Genomic DNA, 21,066 nt, shown 5'->3' with positions numbered 1-21,066 from the left:
GCGCGGGGGGCGTGGGGACGCGCGGCGGGGCGGGGCGGTGCCCGCCGGGGTGTGAGTCCCTGGCGGACACGTCAGCACGGCCTCCGGGAGGGGATGGAGGGGGTCCGGGAGGAGGAGGAGGACCAACACTCGCACCTCCTTGCCAAGGCTTTCTCCTCCGATTGCTGCCTTGGCAACCGGGACTCTATCTTCTCCCTCGTCCAATCGTCTGCCTTTGCCCCTGTCCATTCGCAGTCGACCCCCCGCGAGACTCCCTCCCTCGCCCACCCCTCTCTTTGACTTTGGATCCCCCGACCCCGCGCCATCCCAACAGCAGGTCTTCTTTGACACCTTCTTGCAGCTTCTGATTTCTGGTTCGTCCCAAGCTTGCTCACCCTCACCCCCCTTCCTGGTTTGGTACTTCCTTTTCCGAACTACCAAATCCCACCCACGATTTACCACTGATCGTCTCCAGTTCGAGATTCCCTTATTCTGACTCCCAGGGGTTTTGGGGGGCCCCATCCCATGATCCCCTTATATTAGGAAAGGGAGGTGTCAGTGGAATGGTGGGTCGGTGACGTACAATAGAGCCGGTAGCCTGCTTGCTCATTTTCCCCACCCCCGGCCCTGGGGGTTGGAGGTGGGCAATGGGTCCTCATGCTGAGATCTTCAGATTTGCGGGTCTTTATCCATAAGGGGAGAATAATTTAATTCAATGCAAATATATTGAGCTTCCCTTTTACGCTATTATTTCTGGCCAGATGCTGGACAAAGCATTAGGATGGTGAGGGGAAACACGTAGATCAACAGACAAGATATCAGGCCTTTGTCTAAAGAAGCCCACAATTTAGTGGAAACAACTCACATCAAAACGACTGAAGAATAAATGTCGTTAGGAGGAAAAAGCTAATCAATAGCGGCTGACATTTATTGAGCGGTTTCTTAACGTCCAAGTGTTATTCTAAGGTGTGTGTGTGTGTATATATATATATATATATATATATATATCAATTTGTTTAATGTTTTTGTTTAATGTATCTTCACAACAATAGTAGGTCCTATTACTATCTTCATTTTCAAGATGAGTACATTGCATTTGTCTGTGACCAGGGTCTTCTCACTGTTGTCTCTGCCAAGGCTATTTATCAACCTTGAATGCCAATCGAATGCATTAGTTGGTTTCCCAAACTGACTGGATTCTTTAAAAGCAAGAGGAAAGAATGTGGCCCATCCATGCAAACCATAATGCTGAATAAAGGAAAAGATGAGAGATGTTCACAGTTGTTTATCTATAGGGGCCATGAGATGTCCCATTGGTCCAGTGTCGTTTCCATGCTGTCTGGAGAGAATGTACAATAAGATTAGGTGACTGTCCAAATAGCAGTGCCATGAGGAGTTCTTCTTTTCTTTTCTACTCTGTGTTTCATTGCTTTAGAATCTTAGGTGTGTCTAATAGGCATCTCCAAATTCATATGTTGAAGAGCAAACTTCTTATTTTCTCTCTCAAACCATGCTCCTTTCAATCTTCCCTATCTCAATAACTGGCCATTTAATTCTATTTTCCAGGTGTTCAAGTCAAAAACTTACAAACTGTTCTTGACTTCTCTTTGTCTCATACCCCAAGTCTAATCCATCAGACAATCCTGGGCACTCTCTTTGAATTGTTTCACTGAGGTGTAATTGACATACAATAAATTGCACATATTTATAGTTTACAAGTTGATAAGTTTTGACACATACACACTAGTGAGACCACCACCACAATCAAGGTAATTAACATATCTATTACCCCAAAGAGTCCTCATGCTTCTTTGCAATCCCTCCCTCCCCTCCCCTGCCTGTCTCCAAACAACCTTCTGTTGCTACAGATTGATTTGTATTGAATAGTTTCTAGAATTTGATATAAATCGAATCGTACATTATGTATTCTTTTTTGTCTGACTTCTTTCACTCAGCATAAGCATTTGAAATACGTCCAGGATCTGACCACTCCTCACAGTCTCCTATGCTAACATTGCAGGCCAAGCCACCATCATCTCTCAACTGAAAGACTGCAGTAGCCTCCTCACTGTTCTCCCTGCCTCTGCCCTGCCCTCCCAAAGTCTACTGTCTCAATAGCAGCCAGAGCGATCATTTCCTGATATAAATGTCTCTCCTCTACTCAAAACCTTCCTCTAGCTTTCCACTTCCAAGTCAAATGCAATGACTTTATTATGGACTGTACTGTCTTATTTGATCTGACCCTGCTCATCCCTTTTACCCCCATTTCCTAGCACTCTCCCCTGGCTCTGTTAGTTTCACTCAAATACACCAAGCCCACTCCTGCATCAGAGCATGTGCACTTGCAATTTTCCCTCAGCCTGGAACAGTTCCCCTAAATAGTCTGCTTGGCTAACTAGTTTGCTCACTTAGTCAAGAGTCTGTAACAATACCATATCTTATTAGAGGTGCCTTCCCTGATCACCGTACATAAACAAGAGCTCCTTCCCATGATTACCTAGCCCATCACCCTGCTTTATTTTTCTTCAGAGCAGTTACCACTTGCCTTACATTTGTTTATCTATTTGACTGCCCCCCTCCCCCAAATATAAGCTTCATGGGAGAAAGGAATTTGCCTCACTCATTGTGTAAGGTAATCCCCAGGGAAAATGTCTAAAATGTCTAGAATGAGGTACTCAACAAATGATTTGATAGATGAACCCATCATTCCTCATGTATTGTAAATATACTACACTATTAACCTACATGGAGGCTCCATATATAAATAGCACCAAGAGGGAATATGCCATGAGAGCAAGGCATTTTCTGTTTTCCCTTCAGCGGCATCCTCAATGCTGGAAACAAAACTTGGAATATATGCACTGTTGATTGAGGGCATATTTGTTGTGGAGGGAGTGAATGAAATTGCACTGTACTCTTTTCCTGTATCTTATCGGAATATTAAAGCAGATAAAGAGGTCAAAAAAAAAAAAAAAAAAACCTACCTAAGGAGACAAAAGATCTGTATTCTAAAAGCTATAAGATGATGATGAAAGAAATCAAAGATGACGCAAACAGTTGGAAAGATATATCATGTTCTTGGATTGGAAGAATCAATACTGTCAAAATGACTATACTACCCAAGGCAATCTACAGATTCAATGCAATCCCTATCAAATTACCAATGGCATTTTTCACAGAACTAGAACAAAAAATTTTAAATTTGTATGGAAATGCAAAAGAACCCAAATAGCCAAAGCAATCCTGAGAAAGAAAAACGGAGCTAGGGATTTCCCTGGTGGCTCAGTGGTTAAGAATCCTCCTGCCAGTGCAGGAAACACAGTTTCGAGCCCTGCTCCAGGAAGATCCCACATGCCGTGGAGCAACTAAGCCCATGTGCCACAACTTCTGAGCCTGTGTGCCACAACTACTGAAGCCCACATGCCCAGAGCCCATGCTTCACAACAAGAGAAGCCACCGCAATGAGAAGCCCGCGCACCACAACAAAGAGTAGCCGCCGCTTGCCACAACTAGAGAAAGCCCGTGTTCAGCAATGAAGACCCAATACAGCCAAAAATTAATTAATTAATTAAAAAAAAGAAAAACAGAGCTGGAGGAATCAGGCTCCCTGACTTCAGACTATACTACAAAGCTCCAGTAATCAAAACGGTATGGTACTCGTGCAAAAACAGAAATATAGATCAATGGAACAGGATAGAAAGCCCAGAAATAAACCTATGCACCTATGGTCAATTAACCTATGGCAAAGGAAGCAAGAATATACAATGGAGAAAAGACAGTCTTTTCAATAAGTGGGAAAACTGGATAGCTACATGTAAAAGAATGAAGTCAGAATGTTCTCTAACACCGTATACAAAAATAAACTCAAAATGGATCAAAGACCTAAATGTAAGGCTGTACACTATAAAACTCTTAGAGGAAAACATAGGCAGAACACTCTTTGACATAAACTGCAGCAATATATTTTTTGATCCACCTTCTGGAGTAATGAAAATAAAAATAAACAAATGGGACCTAATTAAAAGCTTTTGCACAGCAAAGGAAACCATAAACAAAATGAAAAAACAACCCACAGAATGGGAGAAAATATTTGCAAATGAAGCAACTGACAAGGGATTAATCTCCAAAATATATAAATAGCTCATGCAGCTCTCTGTCAAAAAAAAAAAAAAAACCCAATCAAACAACGGGCAGAAGATCTAAATAGACATTTCTCCAAAGAAGACATAGAGATGGACAAAAAAACACATGAAAAGGTGCTCGATATCACTAATTATCAGAAAAATGCAAATCAAAACTACAGTGAGGTATCACCTCACACCAGTCAAAATGGCCATCATCAAAAAGTCCACAAACAGTAAATGCTGGAGTGGGTGTGGAGAAAAGGGAACCCTCTTACACTGTTGGTGGGAATGTAAATTGGTACAACCACTATGGAGAACAGTATGGAGGTTCCTTGAAAAAACTAAAAATAGAACTACCATATGATCCAGGAATCCTACTCCTGGGCATATCCCTGGAGAAAACCATAATTCGAAAAGATACATGCACCCCAATGTTCATTGCAGCACTATTCACAACAGCCAAGACATGGAAGCAACCTAAATGTCCACCAACAGAGGAATGGATAAAGAAGATGTGGTATATATATATATACAATGGAATATTACTCAGCCATAAAAAGAATGAAATAATGCCATTTGCAGCAACACTGGATGGACCTAGAGATTATCATACTAGGTGAAGTAAGTCAGACAGAGAAAGACAAATACCATATGATATCACTCATATGTAGAATCTAATTTTTTTAAATGATATAAATGAACTTATTTACAAAACAGCAAGAGACTCACAGATTTTGAAAACTTATGGTTACCAAAGGGGAAATGTGGCAGGGGGCGGGGAGGGATAAATTAGGAGCTTGGGATTAACATACACACACTATTATATATAAAATAGATAACCAACAAGTACCTACTATACAGCACAGGGAACTCTACTCAACATTCTGTAATAACCTATATGGGAAAAGAATCTGAAAAAGAATGAATGTATGTATACATTCATATGTATACATATGAATACATATGTATATATGTATACCTGAATCACTATGCTATACACCTGAAAATGACACATTGTAAATCAGCTATATTCCAATAAAATTAAAAAATAAAAAGCAATGAGGCCCAGGACAGGGAAGTGACTCTCAGCTAGCAGATATTCTGGAGCCAGAACCCAGTCTGCTGCCCCCTGGCTCTGCCCAGAAAGAATGGACAGCAGGATGAGTGGGCTGTGGAAGGACCTGAGGCCCTGCCCTAAATCCCCAGCCTCTCTAGGGGGCGGCAGCCAGGGGTGGCTGGCTGGTTCAGGTCTGGGGTCCCAGTCCTTACCAGGCCACATGGGGCATTCTGCAGTGTCACTGTGAAGGTGCCCGAGGAGCGGCTCTTGGCAAGAATGTACTGACACGTGGCAGGGAACGTGTAGCGGCGGCCATCAAAGGTCGTGAAGTGGATGTCACCAGTCACTGAACACTCGGCTGAGGGGCAGAGAAAGGCAGCTAACCCAGGGGAGCTGCCCCACAGGGAGTGCCTTGCCCTGCAGCTCTGAGCATGAAGAGAAGACGGCACCCTGTCCTCAGGTATCAGGGCAGTGTCTGGAGCCCTGCCCCCCCCGCCAGGCCTGTCTGAAGGGAGATGCAGCCCTGCCCCGAGCATGTCCCTCTGACAGGAGACCAGGCCCCGAGCATGGAGACCAGTCTCGGTCCAGGCCCCCCACGCTCAGAAAGAAGCCCATGAAAAACCCTCCCTAACAGGGTGGAGCAAAACCCCTTAATCAGGCAAAGCAGCTCTGAGGAAATGAAGAGGGCGTCCTAAGCCAATGGAACTGAGTGACCAACCCACGCCAGCAGCAGGCCTGGCTCCCAGAGCTTCCCTGCCCTAAAAACTGTGGGACTGGTAGGGGGTAAGGTCCAAGATGGAGCCAGACATACCTGGGCAGACAGATGTGCTGCACAGCCACTTGCCCGCAGTGCATGTGCTGAAACACAGAGACCAGGGGAGCAGGGGCTCACCCCTCCAGGACGAGGATAGACGTCGGAGGGTTGCAGGGTCCACAGAGCTCCTCCCCGCCCTCAGTTTTCCCAGCTCTAAAATGGGTGATGGAGATTTCACCCATAGAGTGGATATAAAGAGATCTCCTGACTCAGAGATGCTGAGTGAGCGCTCCCATGTGGTCAGGCTCCCAGATCCTGGAGGGGCAGCCCTGAGGAAAAGACCCAGAAGTCACCGCCTCCCCCTTCCCCTCTCCCCAACAGTAGACACAGACCAGGTGTTGCAGTCTTCTTTCACCACAGAACCAGTCGGGTACAGGGTCCCGTGGAACTCACAGGGACACTCAGCTGGTGCCACACAGCCCCCATCCTCGAAGATCAGTCCTAGGGTGACAGCAAAGGCCCACTTAACTTACCTCCATTCTTGTTCACAACCCTTTCGTGGCTCTCCAGGGCCTGTGAAAAACAGCACCTCATCCACACTCTTTCACCATCCAGCTCACTTTCAAACTTTCTCCTGTATAAATGATTAATCCCCTCTGAGCAAATAACCCCACTTCCAGACCTTTCTCGGAGAACAACCCACCCCAAACAAAAGGCATACTGACTAGCTTCTCCTCCCCACCTCTCGAAAGCCTGTCACTGCATCTAGAACCAGCTTAGGTGCCACCTCCTCCAGGAAGCCTTCCCTGACAGTCTCTCTTCTTGAAATGAATCCCTATATCTCTTCTTGTCTGAGCTGGTCCTCACCAGATTATGCCTCAGACTAGAGTCATGTGTGTAAGTGTCTTATCACAGCAACCTGATTTTGATCCCTAAAGTCAATGACTGTATCTTTATATTTTTTATCCTAACCCCCAGCCTAGCCACGTGAGCTGCACACTATAGATGTGTTGCAAATGTATACACCATGAAAACAGTATGTGGATGAATGTTTAAACAAATGCATGTGTGATAAATGAATAAATCAATGACTGAATGACTTGTCTTCATCTACACACCTTAAAAAGCTCAGTCCCAATGAAATTAAATACCCTGATGAACCTCTCAAGAGCCACAGTTCTGCCCCTACCCTAACCTCCCTTAAGCCATCCATTCATTCATTTATTCACTTATTGTTTGTTTCTTCATTCATTCTGCAAACAAGCATCCTCTGAGCCCTTGCTCCATGCCCATCCGTGTCAGGCCAGGAAGAGGCTGCCAGGCACCCACACCACCCCTCGCATACCGTCGGGGCAGTAGCAGCCATCCACACAGGTTATCTCGCTGTCCACGCAGGATGCCCGGGGCTGGCAGGAGGCGGGGCAGCAGGCGATGCACTCGTTGTAGATAAAGGCCTTCTCCTTGCAGTGCACCACTTGCAAGGAAGGGAGCAGTATGGCCTGACAGCTCCCTTCTGAACCCAGCTCTGCCAGGACCCACCCAGGACCCACCCCAAGCCCTGGGGTGGGGGGTGGGAGGGCTTTGATTTTCCTGATTCCCCTAGTCCCAGTGGGAGCACCAGGTGACCAGGAAATTAGTGAGAGCCTGGGAGACACTGAGAGCCACCCTCATCTCATTCGGCGGCCCCAGGCCAGTCCCTCCCTCTCTGAGCCTCAGTTTTCCCATCTATCACATGCAGATGCAACCTTAGGGCTTAATGCTCTGATAACTGTGGTTCTCAGCAGGACAGGACATTGAGCTGAGGCCTGGGAATGCCACCCACTGCCCCAGGACAGAACTTGTTGGAATCCCTCCCTGCCCACCACCAGGCTGCACCTACTGCATGGCCGGAGCTGGTTCCTCCACCCCTGCAGGGGCTGACCTGCCTGGGCACATGCCCGGGCATACTCTGCCAGCGCCCGGCACCAGGTGGCTTCATCACCCGCTGATCTGTGCAGGGAAACCGAGGGTCACACTGGAGTGAGATCCACCATGTAGCCAGCCCGCCAGCACCCGATAGAGACTGCCAGGGCTCAGGGCACCCTTCCTCGCCACACAGCTGGGAAAGGGAGCCAGGGGAGGCAGCTAGGTATACAGACCCCTAGGCTGGAGGCAGGAAACCTGGGCTCTAGTCTCAACTTTGCCCCTGACTTATGTGACCCTGAGTGGGTCAGGCCCCATTTCTGGGCCTCAGCTGAATGGGGAAGGTCTGTCCTATGCAGATAAGAGTATCAGAGCTTTGGGAAGCATATCTGTTAGGGTCTGGGATCATCAAGCTCAGTGGCCCACCTGATGAACTCCCACCCCAGACTGGGAGAGGTCTCCCTTCAACACAATACCGCCCACCCCCACCCCCGGCTCCCCACTCACTGGCAGAGATCACTGGTACAGCTGGCCGTGAAGGGCAGAGGGCTGACATAGGCATGGCAGGCATCAAAGGGGGGCCGCAGCAGTGCCTCACAGCGGTCATACACACCCTGGGGCAAGGGCCAGGAGCCAGAGCTGGGGGCTGGCAGGGCCAGGTAAAGCCCTCTGACTTTGCCAGTCCCATACAGCACCCCAACTTGAGCCCGAGGGAGAGAAAGGACCGGGTAGAGAGCAGACGGAAGGGGCATAGGCACCAACAACCCTGGGCCCCTGCAGCCAATGACTTCCCAAGAAGTAGAAGGAAACCAACCTAAGCCAGACACTAGGGTGGGGGTAGAGGCTGGAGTGGGGGGCTCTCTGCCCAGGATCCAGACCTGCATGGTTCCCAGGCTCTGCTGCAGGCACGGAGGGCGAGGCAGGGAGGAGGTCGTGGGCCCTGGAGGCTGGTTGGGGGCCCGCTCCTGCCAGCTGTGCACAAATTCAGCCACATCTTCCGTCAGCTTCCCTGCAGGGGAGAACTAGCATGACCACAGGTGGGGAGCTCGAGGGGAGGCAGATGGAGCCCAAGAGATGCCAAGAGGAAGGCAAGGAGTTGTAGAACCCAGCCTCGAGCTCCCATCCCAACCTGCATTTCCCTACGGAGCCGTTCTCCTGAAAAATCTGTGTGGTAAGAACAGTCAAGAATGCTCAAGACCCTGTGGGTTCCCTGGAGTAAATCCCTGCTGTTCTAAACTCTGGAAAGCAACACCATGCAATCGAAAGAGAATGGATGTGTGAGCCTGAACAAGCTCCCATACCGCTCTGAGCCCGAGTTTCCCCACATGTGAAGCAGGGCAAAGGGTCCCCTTGTGAACTGATTGCAGGGACTATATGAGACCATGTGGGTAAAGTGTTCAGTGTGTTGTGGCTGCTCAAAGGTGTCACTTCCCTTCTGGCCAGAGTCACCATGATGTGGCCTGAACCCTTCACTTTAACTTCTTGCCACTCCTGCTGGAGCCTTTCTCTTCCGGGCTCCCTCTAGCCCTCTGTGCCCTGCTGCCACCCCAGCCCCCTCCATCCCCCACTCACCTTGCAGGGTCAGTGCCACCTAGCAAAGTGCCCATTAGAGCCTCACACAACCCTAGTAGACATTCTCATCATGGCTGTTTTACAGATGAGGAAACTGAGGTCCAGAGAGGTTAAAAGATGCCTGAGGCCACACACTTAGAAGGGGCCCCTGGCCTCCCACTGGGTCTTTAGTGCCATGACCCCAGGGTTCGGTCTCAAGTCCCTTTCCACCCCTTCCAGCCTGACCTATCCTCCATCCCCACCAAAATCCCTTGGAGGCCACCTGCCCTGCACCTCACCATAGCTGGTCACCAGGTCATCCTGGGGGTCGGCGTTGTTGTTCCCACACAGCCCATGGGTCCAGCCCAGGAACTCTGGGCTCATTTTGATGTAGACAGCCGAGGTGCCATCCCAGGCCAGCGTGAAGGCCGACTGATGCCGCACGAGGACATAGCCAGCAAGCCGCTGCAGTCGCATGCTCCCCATCACATGTGGCAGCTGGACCCTGCAGGGCACAGCCCAGAGCTTCAGGGCATCCACACCACCTCCACTAGCCCAGTCCCTTCACCAAAGGACCCACCACGTACACAGGATCTGCCTCACCCCACGGCCATTGGTACCACAGGGTGTGAGGTCCTTATTTTCCCTGCCCCTGGCTTCTTGGGTGCCTGGAAGTCCACCATCAGAAAGGGGTTCTTTTGTTTTCAGAGTTTTAAAGTTGCTTTTTTAAATTGCAATTTTCTGGGACTTCCCTGGTGGTCCAGTGGGTAAGACTCCATGCTCCCAATGCAGGGGGCCCAGGTTCGATCCCTGGTCAGGGAACTAGATCCCACATGCATGCTGCAACTAAGAGTTCCCATGCCACAACTAAGAGCCCACATGCCGCAACTAAAGATCCTGCATGCTGCAACTAAGATCCAGTGCAGCCAAAATAAATAAATATATATATTTTTTTTTAATAAAATAAAATTGCAATTTCCCTTGCTATCTGGAATCACCAATGCTTCTTTCACAGGAGAAACCCCTGGACCTTCACTTCTACACTCAGCCCCAGAAAGCTTGGTTACCCAGTTTCCAGGTCTGAAGCAGGAAATAAAAAAGGGGAGAAGGGTCAGTGCAGGAAGGTCCCCCTGACAACAACATGAAGTGGCAGTGGACAGCAAGGGAAGGAAAGGCCAGTGAAGAAGAAATGCAAGAAAGATTTCAGGAAGGACCACAGTCTGGGGCCTTTTGGTGTAGGAAGCTGGGACTTCACCCCTCGAGTGGTCCCTCAGGCATCCCTGATGTCCCAACAAGGTAAGTGACATTCAAAATGAGCCCAGGCCATCAGAAAAGGGTGAAAGTGTGCTCAGAATCTGCTCTGAGGATGCTTCAACTATGTATGATACATTCAGGAAGATTTCCTTCAACTTGTGAAAGAGAAAAAAATTAAGCACGCTTGTAGTGGTAAATTCTCAGCTACCTGGGAAACTCTGCTATTTGCCTGAAAACCCACTGTCTGGAAACCCACTGTCTAGAAATCCTGACAGTTCCAGAAAATTGTGAGGGACTCTTTCTGCAAACCCAGCTGACTAGAAACCCAGCTGGCCTGCCAGTATGCTTCTGCCCTGGTGTGCTGCTGTTTGCCCCCTGAAAACAATTTCCTTGAGGCTTGAGAGGGGAAGATGCTTACCCATCCACCACCACCCATGCCAGGGAGTAGGGGAGCTCAGGGCAGAAGATGTTACAGTTACCTTATGCCTCCATGGGTGACCTCCTTGGCCAGATGGATCTCCTGCTCACCTGCTAAGAAGAGGCTGACAGACCTGGAGCAGGTGTAGGGGGAAGAGCCACACTGCGGGTCGTTGTGCACCTGGTGGGGGAGAAGGGGCGGTTTGGAGGCCAGTGTGCAAGTTCCTGCCATACATCTGGCCCCGACCTTCGGTTGTGGGCCCAGGGGCACCCTGTTGAGCTTCCACTAATGCCAACAGCCTGCCTGCTGCGTGCCAAGCTCATTTCCTCTGTGATCTCTCCCAGTCCCCACAATACCACAGGAAGGTCAGAGCTCTCATCATCTGCATTTCAGAGAGAAGGCAACTGGTGCTCAGAGAGGTGAAGGGACACACATAGCCAGGATTCTAATCCAAGTGTGCTGTCTTCCTATTTCCGGACTTTTCTGTTTATCCATCCCAGGTTATCCCATTGGATTGAAAGCCCAGTTACACACTCACACCATCTCACACTCATACAAACCACACACACACACACACATCTCATATGTATATCACAGGGCACTCAAAGCACACACTATAAACACACACTCCTACCACAACCCTGGCAGATACAGCCTAGCCCTCCCCTGCACACACAGGCACACATGTCACTCCTGTGCTGCCTGTCACATACATGTCTCCTCTGCCCCCTGCTCAGACAGAACCTATACATCCAAGGTCATAGGACCCAAGGAGGGGAGGGATGGGGTTCCCAGAGTTTAGGGAAAACTCTGAAAATGTCAATCTGCCAAATGTGGAAACCCGTCCCATGAGTGAGCAAACCTTCCACTAGGGGCTTCCCTGGTGGTGCAGTGGTTCGGAATCCGCCTGTCAGTGCAGGGGACAAGGGTTCGAGCCCTGGTCTGGGAAGATCCCACATGCCGCGGAGCAACTAAGCCCATGCCCCACAGCTACTGAACCTGTGCTCTAGAGCTCACGAGCCACAACTACTGAGCCCGTGTGCCACAACTACTGAAGCCCGCGCGCCTAGAGCCTGTGCTCCACAACAAGAGAAGCCACCGCAACAAGAAGCCCGCGCACCACAACGAAGAGTAGCCCCCTGCTCGCTGCAAGTAGAGAAAGCCTGGGCACAGCAACGAAGACCCAATGCAGCCATAAATAAATAAATAAACAAACAAACAAACCTTCCACTAGATTATCATTAAATGTGGTTAAGCAGCCTGGAGCCATTTCAACTAAAAGTGGGACCTGTGAAAGCCATTCCATAGTCTAAATATTTTTCAAACTTTTGTGACCATGACCCATAGTGAGAAATATATACACATATAAATAAAACAAAAGTTTTACAAAATAATATTACCACTATTAATGTGTAATGCATCCTTACAATACTTTCTATTTATAGTCTCTTTTTTCTTTCTTTCTTTTCTCTTTTTAGGCTGGTTATGACTCATTAAGTTCATTTCATAACCCATGAATGTGTGGCATACCATTGGTCTAAGTAATTGTGACATATCCATCACGAAATGACACAGTCATGATGTGTGATACCCATGATACCCCGAGGCAAAGTGGGGAGAGTTGGTCAGGGTTCCCAGTGCATCCAGGGCATAGCCCCCAGGCAGCCTCTTGGCAGGTCTATGCCTGAAGGCACACCCAGCTGGCAGAGGGGTGACACTGAGCACTGGGATCTCCCCTATCTCCCAACCCCTTGGCCTTAACTCCGCACTGGCCAAGGTGCCCTCCAGCAGGGCTGGCTCCCCAAGTAGACTCTTCTCCAGGTAGAGAGCTGTGCCTGAAGGTGACTGCCCACTTGACACACAGGTTAAACGTGAAAATCAGGTCTGCCCGACAGTGAGTCTCACACGTGTTCATATACAAGACAACTTTTACTGAGCATTAATCCAGGTACTGGGAACAGCAGCTGAAAAGACATACTTCCTGCCTAGAAAGCTTACATCTGGAGAGTACGACCAGAAACAGACCTTTGTAAGAGAAACACAATGACAGGGTAATGATGCAGAACTTTGGTTCCACAGAAAGGAGCCCCTGAGCCCACTCAGGAGGTCAGAGCATGCAGAAAGGCTTCTTAGAGGAGATCACCCTAAAGTGAGTCATCCAGGACCTCTACCATTTCCTCTGTGGCACCATGCTCTTTCTTATCTAAAGTCCGTAGTACCCAATGTTCCCTTGGCCTAGAATGTTCTCACATCCACCCCCACCCCGACCCCTTCACTTGGCTAGCTCTAATTCATTCTTCAAATCCCAACTTAAATATCACTTCCTCCAGGAAGCCCTCCCTAATCACCATCCTTCCCAATAAGCAAGGTTAGGTTTCCATCACATGCTCTTCTAGCATTTGGAACTTCTCTATTGCACTCAGTTGCACTTGAAATGATTCATTTGACTTGATGTCTGTTTTCCCCATTAGACTATAAGTTCCATGAGGACAGAGACCACATCTATGTCTTTGTTCACAGAGCCAGCACCAGACCTTGTGCCAGGAAAAGAGTATAATTACGCACTTAATAAATACTTGGTGAGTGAGAGACTAAGTGAATGAATGGCCAGGGGCAACCAGGAATGGGTGGGTGAGTGAGAACTGTGGAGCCCTCAGCTCACTCCAGGTGCAGATGCCCTGGGTGGGAGCTGGGAGGGAAAAAGAAGGTGCCAGCCTCTCTAACCATGACAAGTAGATCCCAAGCCAGCCCAGTCTTCAGGGCCTAGTGGAACCTTCCCAGGCAGGGCAGGGAACGCCTCACCTGGACTGAGAAGGTCTGCCCCTCGGGTTCATGGCGCCCCACCAGGGTGTAGCTGCCCTTCCCAGACAGGTAGTAGTAGAGGCCATCAAATGTCTCCACGTGATGCTGTCCCCATGCCCGGCAGATGCTGTCCCGCTCAGGGCCGACATTGTACACTGAGCCAGAGAAAAAAGAAGCTGTCTGTGTAGCAGCAGTCGGCACCAAGCCAGAGGCTGGTGGGTTCCAGCCCTGGCGGGGCCACCCCCACTCCCCTCTAGCCCAGAGCTCCACGTCTCAGGCCCGCAGATTTCCCTGTACCCATGGCCCCTCTCGGAGGTGGGATGGAGCCCAGACCCACCCATCTGGCAGCGTGGCCCAGTGGCATTGAAGCGTCTGCAGTCGCAGAAGGCCGGGTGCACACACTCACCCCCGTTGAAGCAGGAGAACAAGTCTGCAAGGGAGACAGAAGGCACCTTCCCATCAAGCCAAGATTGGCAGAACCCATCGAGGCAGCACCTCCCTCAGGCTGGGACCCCAGGCCCCAGCCCTCCCAGAGCTACATGGAACTCAGATCCCCATCACAGGTAGCCCCAGCTTTCCTCAGTAGCTAGCTTTAATGGCAGCAGGAGTAGGGCACCTCAGACGGCTGCCCTGCCCCGTCCCTAGCAGGCTGTGGGGTGGGGTCTCAGAGTGCCTGCCTTCCTTATGTACCAAGTGGCCCCCAGGCCAGCCCCACCTAGGCCTTCAGCTTCCTAAGCTAAAAGTTCTTGGCCACCAGGCAAGGCAGGCAGAACTACGAACATGCAGCATGTGGGGTGAGCAGGGAGACTGCCCAGAGGTCTTCATGTACTGCTCTTCCTCACTGTTCCGTAAGCTCAGGGGAAGAGTCCAGGGCAGAAACCAAGGGAAGGGGAGGGGCCTCACATGTGGAATGTAGTGGAAAGGAAGGCCACAGAGGATGAGAGGACAAAGCAGAGTGTAGTGAGGGAAGGAGCCATGATGTGAGAAGAGGGGCCACACACAGAGGCCAGATGAGGGGAGAGGCCATGGACACAGGACAGGAGAAGGGAGAGGCCATGGGCATAGGACAGGGCAAGGGGAGAGGCCACAGAAAGTAGAAAGAGGCTACAGACACAGGGTGACGTAGAGAGGGAAAAACAACCACTAAACAGGAAGCTCAGTCTCTCTGGAGTCAGATAGTGTGAGGCAGACAGACGCAGAGCCACGGTCATCAGGACAGGATACTTCCTCAGCCAGGAAGGAGAAAGCGGAGCGGAGCTGGAGGCTGGGGCTGGGGACGGTGGAAAGAGACCCCATGCAGGGAAAAGAGGTCCCAGGAGGCCCCGAAAGGAGCCTGGGCCTGTGCTCACAGGGCTTTCTGCAGGCCAGGGCCTCCCACGGGCCACAGGGAGGGGGCACTTACAAGATGGTGCACATTTGGCCCGATGGAGTCGCCTTTCCCAGGAAGACATGGCCAAGGAGTCCAGGGCTTCAGCCTCCTTTTAAAGACAGGAGAAGAGAACGTAGTCAAGGGCTGACCTCAGGGAGCGCAGCCTTCCCGGCGGTCACAGCCCTTCCTGACCCTCAGCTGGAGGGAGGCAGGCCCTTTGCCGCTTGGTGTGTCAGTCACCCCACTTCCCCAGACCCCGCTTTGAGAGGTCTGAAAGGCAGGATTTTCAGGCCTGCCCTAGGTCCGGAGGAGTGAGGCCTGGTTAACACCCTCCCAAGTGGCGTCGTGGTGGCAGGCTCGGGAGGCCTGTAGCCTGAACACACCCGCTGCCCTCCACGCTCCAGTGTGTCGTTCCCCCCCCACACACCGCCTCCCCAGCTCCTTCCCTCCCTAGTAAACCTCTGTGTCCTCCACAGCCCGGAACAAAACCCCCTTGTCTGGAGAACAAACACGACACCTCCTCACCACAGAAACCACATGGGGCAGAGCTAAGAAACAAAGGCAGTCCCTCACCCCAGGGCAGGGGGGCATCCCCCCAACCCCCCACCCAACATTTTGGAATCTTCTAACAGCAAACACAGTGCCTCACACATCACCACCGGCTATCCTCAGAACTCAGCTGAGTCAGGACTCTCCCTGATAGCACACATCCGAGGACACAGGCAAAGCCCTGTGAGACCCTATATCCCAGACCAGAAGCCCAAATGCATGGTCACCAGAGATACAAAGCATCTGAAATCAGGACTGCCTGAACATCACGTGTGTTCAGTCACCACAGGACTGTGACCCTGGGCATAGCAGGCTCCTCCCTCTCAGGACCTCAGCCCCCTCATTTGTACGACTTCCTGGACTGGGTGCCCGGTCCGGCCCAGGGATGGTGAACGGGAGCACGTGTTCTTGCTCACAGGGCCAGCGAGGCACAAACCACACTGAGGGTGCTTGTCTCACATGTTTTCTCCCTCACTGTCACCTCTGCGCCCCCAGGCTGAATCCCCAGCCTCTAGCAAAGGACTTGGAACACAGGAAGTATGCAGAGCACCTGATCCCTGAAGCCCAACCCCAGCTCTTTGCACCTCCTGCAGGCACCCACCCCCTCCCCCTTCACTGTCCTGCTGACCCCCTCGGAGGTCACTGGCCCTCCTCGACCAGGTATCAGTGTTCTCACTCCCTGGTTCCTGGGTCCTCCCAGCTCTCCTTACCCTGTAGATCCAGGCTGAGCCCAAGGAGTCAGGCTTCCCACCCTGGTAGTAATCGGTCTCACGGGGCCTCAAAGGCCACTGGCAATGGAAGATAGCAGCCGGGGAAAGGCTCATCACCAACATCCCCCAGGCCCGAAGAGCTTAATTCAACTTGGTCCTTGTGCCTCTCCCCTCCTCGCCCCCCTCTCCCCCAGATGTGGCCCCTGAGATCGGCCTTGTGAGGGTAAGACAGCCTGTGCTGCAAAAAGTCGAGGCCATTTTCTGGAGAGGAATTTTAAATCCTGTCCAGATGATTCATCTTCAGTATAGATCAGGAGTTCTTAATCATTTTTATGCAATGAGCCCCTCTGACAACCTAGTGAGGCTTACGGGCCCCTTCTTGGAATAAATGTTTCTAAATACATAATATAAAACATAAGATTACAAAGGAAATCAAACATATTGCAATGCAGTTATCAAATATTTTATAAAACTGGGTGACAGTAATATTTGTGCTTCTTTATTAATATGTTAAATCACAAGACCAAGCAGCAGGCCGTATCACTGCCAGAATCTGGGGGCAGTGAGCATAACTGAGATCTGGAGATAGCAACAATGATTGCAAGGCGACAGGAAAATATCTGTGATTTCTACCGGTGACAGTCACAGACACTGCTATTATTCTGTGGTCTGTAGCCTCTAGTAATAATTAAAGGGAAGGCTAAATTTCAGTTCCATTGAGGAACAAATGCATTTTTCCCCCATCCAAGTTCATGGACTCCTGGTCTACACCATCAATTCTCTGGAGAATGGCTGAGCTCTATAGAGTGAGGCAGCACTGAAATGAAGGGTGGTGGTCTATCGGTCTGAGACCCCCCCTCCTTCACCAAAGAGGGCACTCCAGGCAGAATCCCTCAAAGGATCCCCAGGTTCACTTTCTAACTAGTAGCCTCATTCCTCCCCACCCTCCCCCCACTCCAGCAGCCTTAAAGGAGGGCCATTCTAACCCCTTGTTTGCTCTAAGGAGTAACGTGAGAAACCTACTGGGGTTGCCAGTAGGTTGGTCTAGATGCTTCCCCAAGGAAAAGAAGGGGAGGCCTATCCTGGAATCCAGCAAGGAAAGAAGCCCACTAGGGGAATGAGATGCTTGGGGAAGGATCATTACCCCACTAAAATACAGAGATTCCTGGGGTCTGGAGGGGCATTCATGATACGGGAGAACAGGCTGGCTCCATCCAGAGACCTTGCTCTGCTGTGCCCTGAGGGCCCTGGCAAATCATTCACCTACCTCAATTTCCCCATCTATAAAAAGAATGATAAAAAACATTTTAAATAAAATAAAAATAAATAAAAAGAGTGATGACATTATCTTTCAATTCAAACTGTACCTGACTGTGATTCTAAAACTTGGGACTGCCCTGAGGAAATGGGCAAAAGAGAAAAAAAAACCCATATAATCCAGACATTAGAAAATCAGCATGCCCTTAGTAGATGCAAACTATTAGATACAGAATAGATAACAAGGTCCTACTGTATAGGACAGGGAACTATATTCAATATCCTGAGATAAACCATAATGGAAAAGAATATAAAAAAGAATGTATATATATATGTGTATAACTGAGTCTCTTTGCTGTACAGCAGAAATTAACACAACATTGTAAATCAACTATGCTTCAATTAAAAAAAAAAAGAAAAGAAAAGAAGTATGCCCCCTCCTACCTTGGGGTCTTCATATCTGTTTCTAAAGGGCAGGTATTTGGGACACACTGTTTTCTATTATAAATGATGCTCCCATCCTACTGGCACAAGGAGCTCCCCACAGCTGATCACCAGAGCCAGGGTGCGTGAATTGAGGCTCGAGATTCTCTGGGGGACCTGGCTTTGGGTGAGCTGAATTTGTAACGTGTCCGTGGTTGTAGAAAGGAGACAAATGCAGGCCAGGATTAGAAAGAGAAATTGAGTCACCTGATCCAGAGACCAAGAAGTTTGGCAAAGAGAGAAAACAAAGCACCACCTCTCCCTAATGCACGGAGGAGCTGGGGCGGGTAGGCAACAGTGAATGATCAAAACTCAGAGGATGGTAGTCAGGGATCTGTTTCTCAACCAACCCTTCCTTGCAAACCCCACCAGGTGGCCCGGTTTTTGTCTCTCCTCTCAAGGCAGCACTGCTGGGGCACTGCTCAGGGATGAAGAAGGGCCTCTGACAGGGTTTAGACCAGGCAGGGAAAAGAGACTCCACTCTCCCAAACTCTCACTTTCCTACTTTCACCAAGGGAAGGAAAGAGCTCAGCTGTCTCCTGATAGCACCTTTGTGCCCTCCTCCCCTAAAAAACAATTTTTAAATAAATAAATAGATAAACTGGCTACAGGGCCCCAAGAGATTAGGAAACTGGGAGTAGAGGCATCCTGTAAATTTGCATACTTCATACACATTCTAGGAATCTTGTTTGTTCCCTCTGAATAACTGCAAAGACACCCTTCCTGCAACCTACAGAGCTCCCTGCCAGCCTCAGACCCAGAGAGAAATAAGCCCCTGCCCAGTGAAGCCTCCCTTCCCCAGGCCTCCCCTTACCTGGCCTCCCATCACTGTTGTAGCATCCCCTATGGCAAGGATCGCCTCCTGATGGCTGCGGCTAGATGAGAAACAAGCCTGGCATGGGTGAGGGGATAGGAGTGGGCCATGCCTCCCCACCACCCCCAGGCCCATCCCACCCTCTGTGCTAACCCCTGGGGTCACCCACACCAGGAATAAAGATGGAACCAGTGAGTGGGGCAGCCACAAGCTCTTGCCTACTCACCTGGGATCCTGGGCTGGCTCAGGCTGCAGCTCTGCATTGCCCCAGGGTGTGGGTGCTGCGGCTGGGGAGCGGGATTACTCTCTACTCAAGCGATGCCTCCCACCACCCGCTCCCCACCTGCTAGGAAGCCTCTCTCACACCCCATTCTCTCTCCCTGCAGACTTCTCAAATGCTTTCTCCCCCTCTCTGGCGACTCTTCTCCAACAAGGGTCTCCCTCCTCCTTCCCACTCTCTGTGCCCCAGTTCTCTCTGGTTCCCCCACTTGGGTCTCTTCCACCCTGCCCAGCTTGAGAGCCATTCCCCTGGTTGTGGCTGACCTTTCTTTCCTTCTGCGGTCCCTCTCCCCCGACCCACTCCCTGGCTGTCCCCCTGCCCTCCCTCAAACCTTCTTTCTTTCCTGCCTCTCTCCAACTTGCCCAGGCTCGTCCCCCTAAGTGTTCCCCCAGCCCCCTGGGGTCCCCTAGTCCACACCCGTCTCACCGAGAGACTGTAGCGGCAGGGACTCCCCTGCCGGCTCAATCCGGGGCAGCCAGACGCAAGCGACTAGCAGGCAGAACGCGGGCGCCAGGGCCCCCATAGGGGCACGCGTGGACTAGGAAGACTGAGCGAACGGCCGGGGTCCCGAGTGCCTCTCCCGCGAAGCCAGGGTAACACCTACTCGTAGGAAGCCGCCGTCCCTCTCGCTCTCTTGCTTCCCTTCGCCCCCGCTCCCAGGCTCTTGGCTCCGCCCTGAGCTAGAGTGACAGGACTGCCCAGCTCATTACCATAATTTAGGCGCCTGACCGTGGCCCCGCCTCTGCCCTTCTTGGCCTTAGGCTGCACCTCCCCAGGGGAGGCTGGATTCAGATCAATCAGCCCTAAGTCCCTTGGGGGAGCAAGGAGGCAGTCTGTGCAACTTCCAACATCCCTTGCTCCTCAGAGATCCCTGGCTCTGGAACCTGGGTTTCCAAAGCCCCTAACACCAGAGACCCAAGATGCTGGTATGAGTCTGGTCCTATGCACTCCTTTTACAAAGGTCCCGGGACATGCTACTCCGTGGTCAGTGGCAGACCAGGGCTCAGGCCTGTGGAGTCCTAGCCTGTGCTCCCACCACTCCCCACTACAGCCTCCTGAGTCCCCAAGTCCCCACCCTACCCCCAGTTTTGAACACCTCTAGAGAATGGATCATGCCTTAATCCTCTGTATGCCCAGCACTAGCTCAGGCCCCAGCTTGGGGAATGTTGACTGAGTGACAGAAGTGCCTCACACTCCCATATTATTGCTCCCATCAAGGCCATACTTTGACAAAACAACTTTAATTTTGTGAACAAGATACCCTGTCTGTCCAGGGGGAATTTTAAAATGGTAGAAATGTAGGCGTGAGAGCCTTGGGAAACTTTGTATCATTCACTTGGCCAAGTAAGTGCTAGAACACCAACTAGATGCCAGGCCTTATAGATGATGATGATGATGATAATGACAATAGTATTGGCCTTCATAGGCCCCTGGGCAGCGGTATACATTTGGGATACATTCATTCATTCATCCATTCAACCAATTTGTTGAGCATCTACTCCTCACCACACATTGTTCTGGGAATAAAGTGGTAAATAAAGCACACATAGCTATCCCTGTTGTGGTCCGTGCACAGGTTGGAAGAAGAATTTCCAGACACGAAGTATTTTAGAAAACAGTGAGTTTATGGAGAACAAAGAGCAGAGTTAGTGAGGGGCGCTGCAAATACAGCAGGCCAACTTCCTGATAGACCAGGGAGAGGCAACCCCCTTTGTGGGCTAGTAGCCAACTTTTATAGCCTGAAAACAAAGAAAATTCCTGCT

General features: G+C 50.5%; 1 protein-coding gene across 1 annotated transcript in view; it reads right to left on the bottom strand.

Moving 5' to 3' along the window:
• Nucleotides 1-19,826, bottom strand: part of OTOG (otogelin) — a 93,270-nt gene extending 73,444 nt beyond the window's left edge. The window contains exons 1-14 of the mRNA XM_007458796.1: nt 19,719-19,826; nt 19,024-19,101; nt 15,244-15,319; nt 14,179-14,271; nt 13,842-13,996; nt 11,101-11,219; nt 9,667-9,872; nt 8,695-8,825; nt 8,324-8,430; nt 7,794-7,903; nt 7,260-7,388; nt 6,307-6,415; nt 5,972-6,018; nt 5,373-5,518 (exon numbers count right to left, since the gene is read on the bottom strand). Of these exons, the coding sequence (XP_007458858.1) occupies nt 5,373-5,518; nt 5,972-6,018; nt 6,307-6,415; nt 7,260-7,388; nt 7,794-7,903; nt 8,324-8,430; nt 8,695-8,825; nt 9,667-9,872; nt 11,101-11,219; nt 13,842-13,996; nt 14,179-14,271; nt 15,244-15,319; nt 19,024-19,101; nt 19,719-19,826 (1,614 nt within the window). The remainder of the gene's footprint in view (nt 1-5,372; nt 5,519-5,971; nt 6,019-6,306; nt 6,416-7,259; nt 7,389-7,793; nt 7,904-8,323; nt 8,431-8,694; nt 8,826-9,666; nt 9,873-11,100; nt 11,220-13,841; nt 13,997-14,178; nt 14,272-15,243; nt 15,320-19,023; nt 19,102-19,718) is intronic.
• Nucleotides 19,827-21,066: the final 1,240 nt, after the last annotated feature.

The sequence above is a fragment of the Lipotes vexillifer genome, unplaced genomic scaffold (genome assembly GCF_000442215.2).
Source record: "Lipotes vexillifer unplaced genomic scaffold, Lipotes_vexillifer_v1.1 scaffold892, whole genome shotgun sequence".
Taxonomy (NCBI): Eukaryota; Metazoa; Chordata; class Mammalia; order Artiodactyla; family Lipotidae; genus Lipotes; species Lipotes vexillifer.
This window is presented reverse-complemented; position numbering and strand designations above follow the sequence as displayed.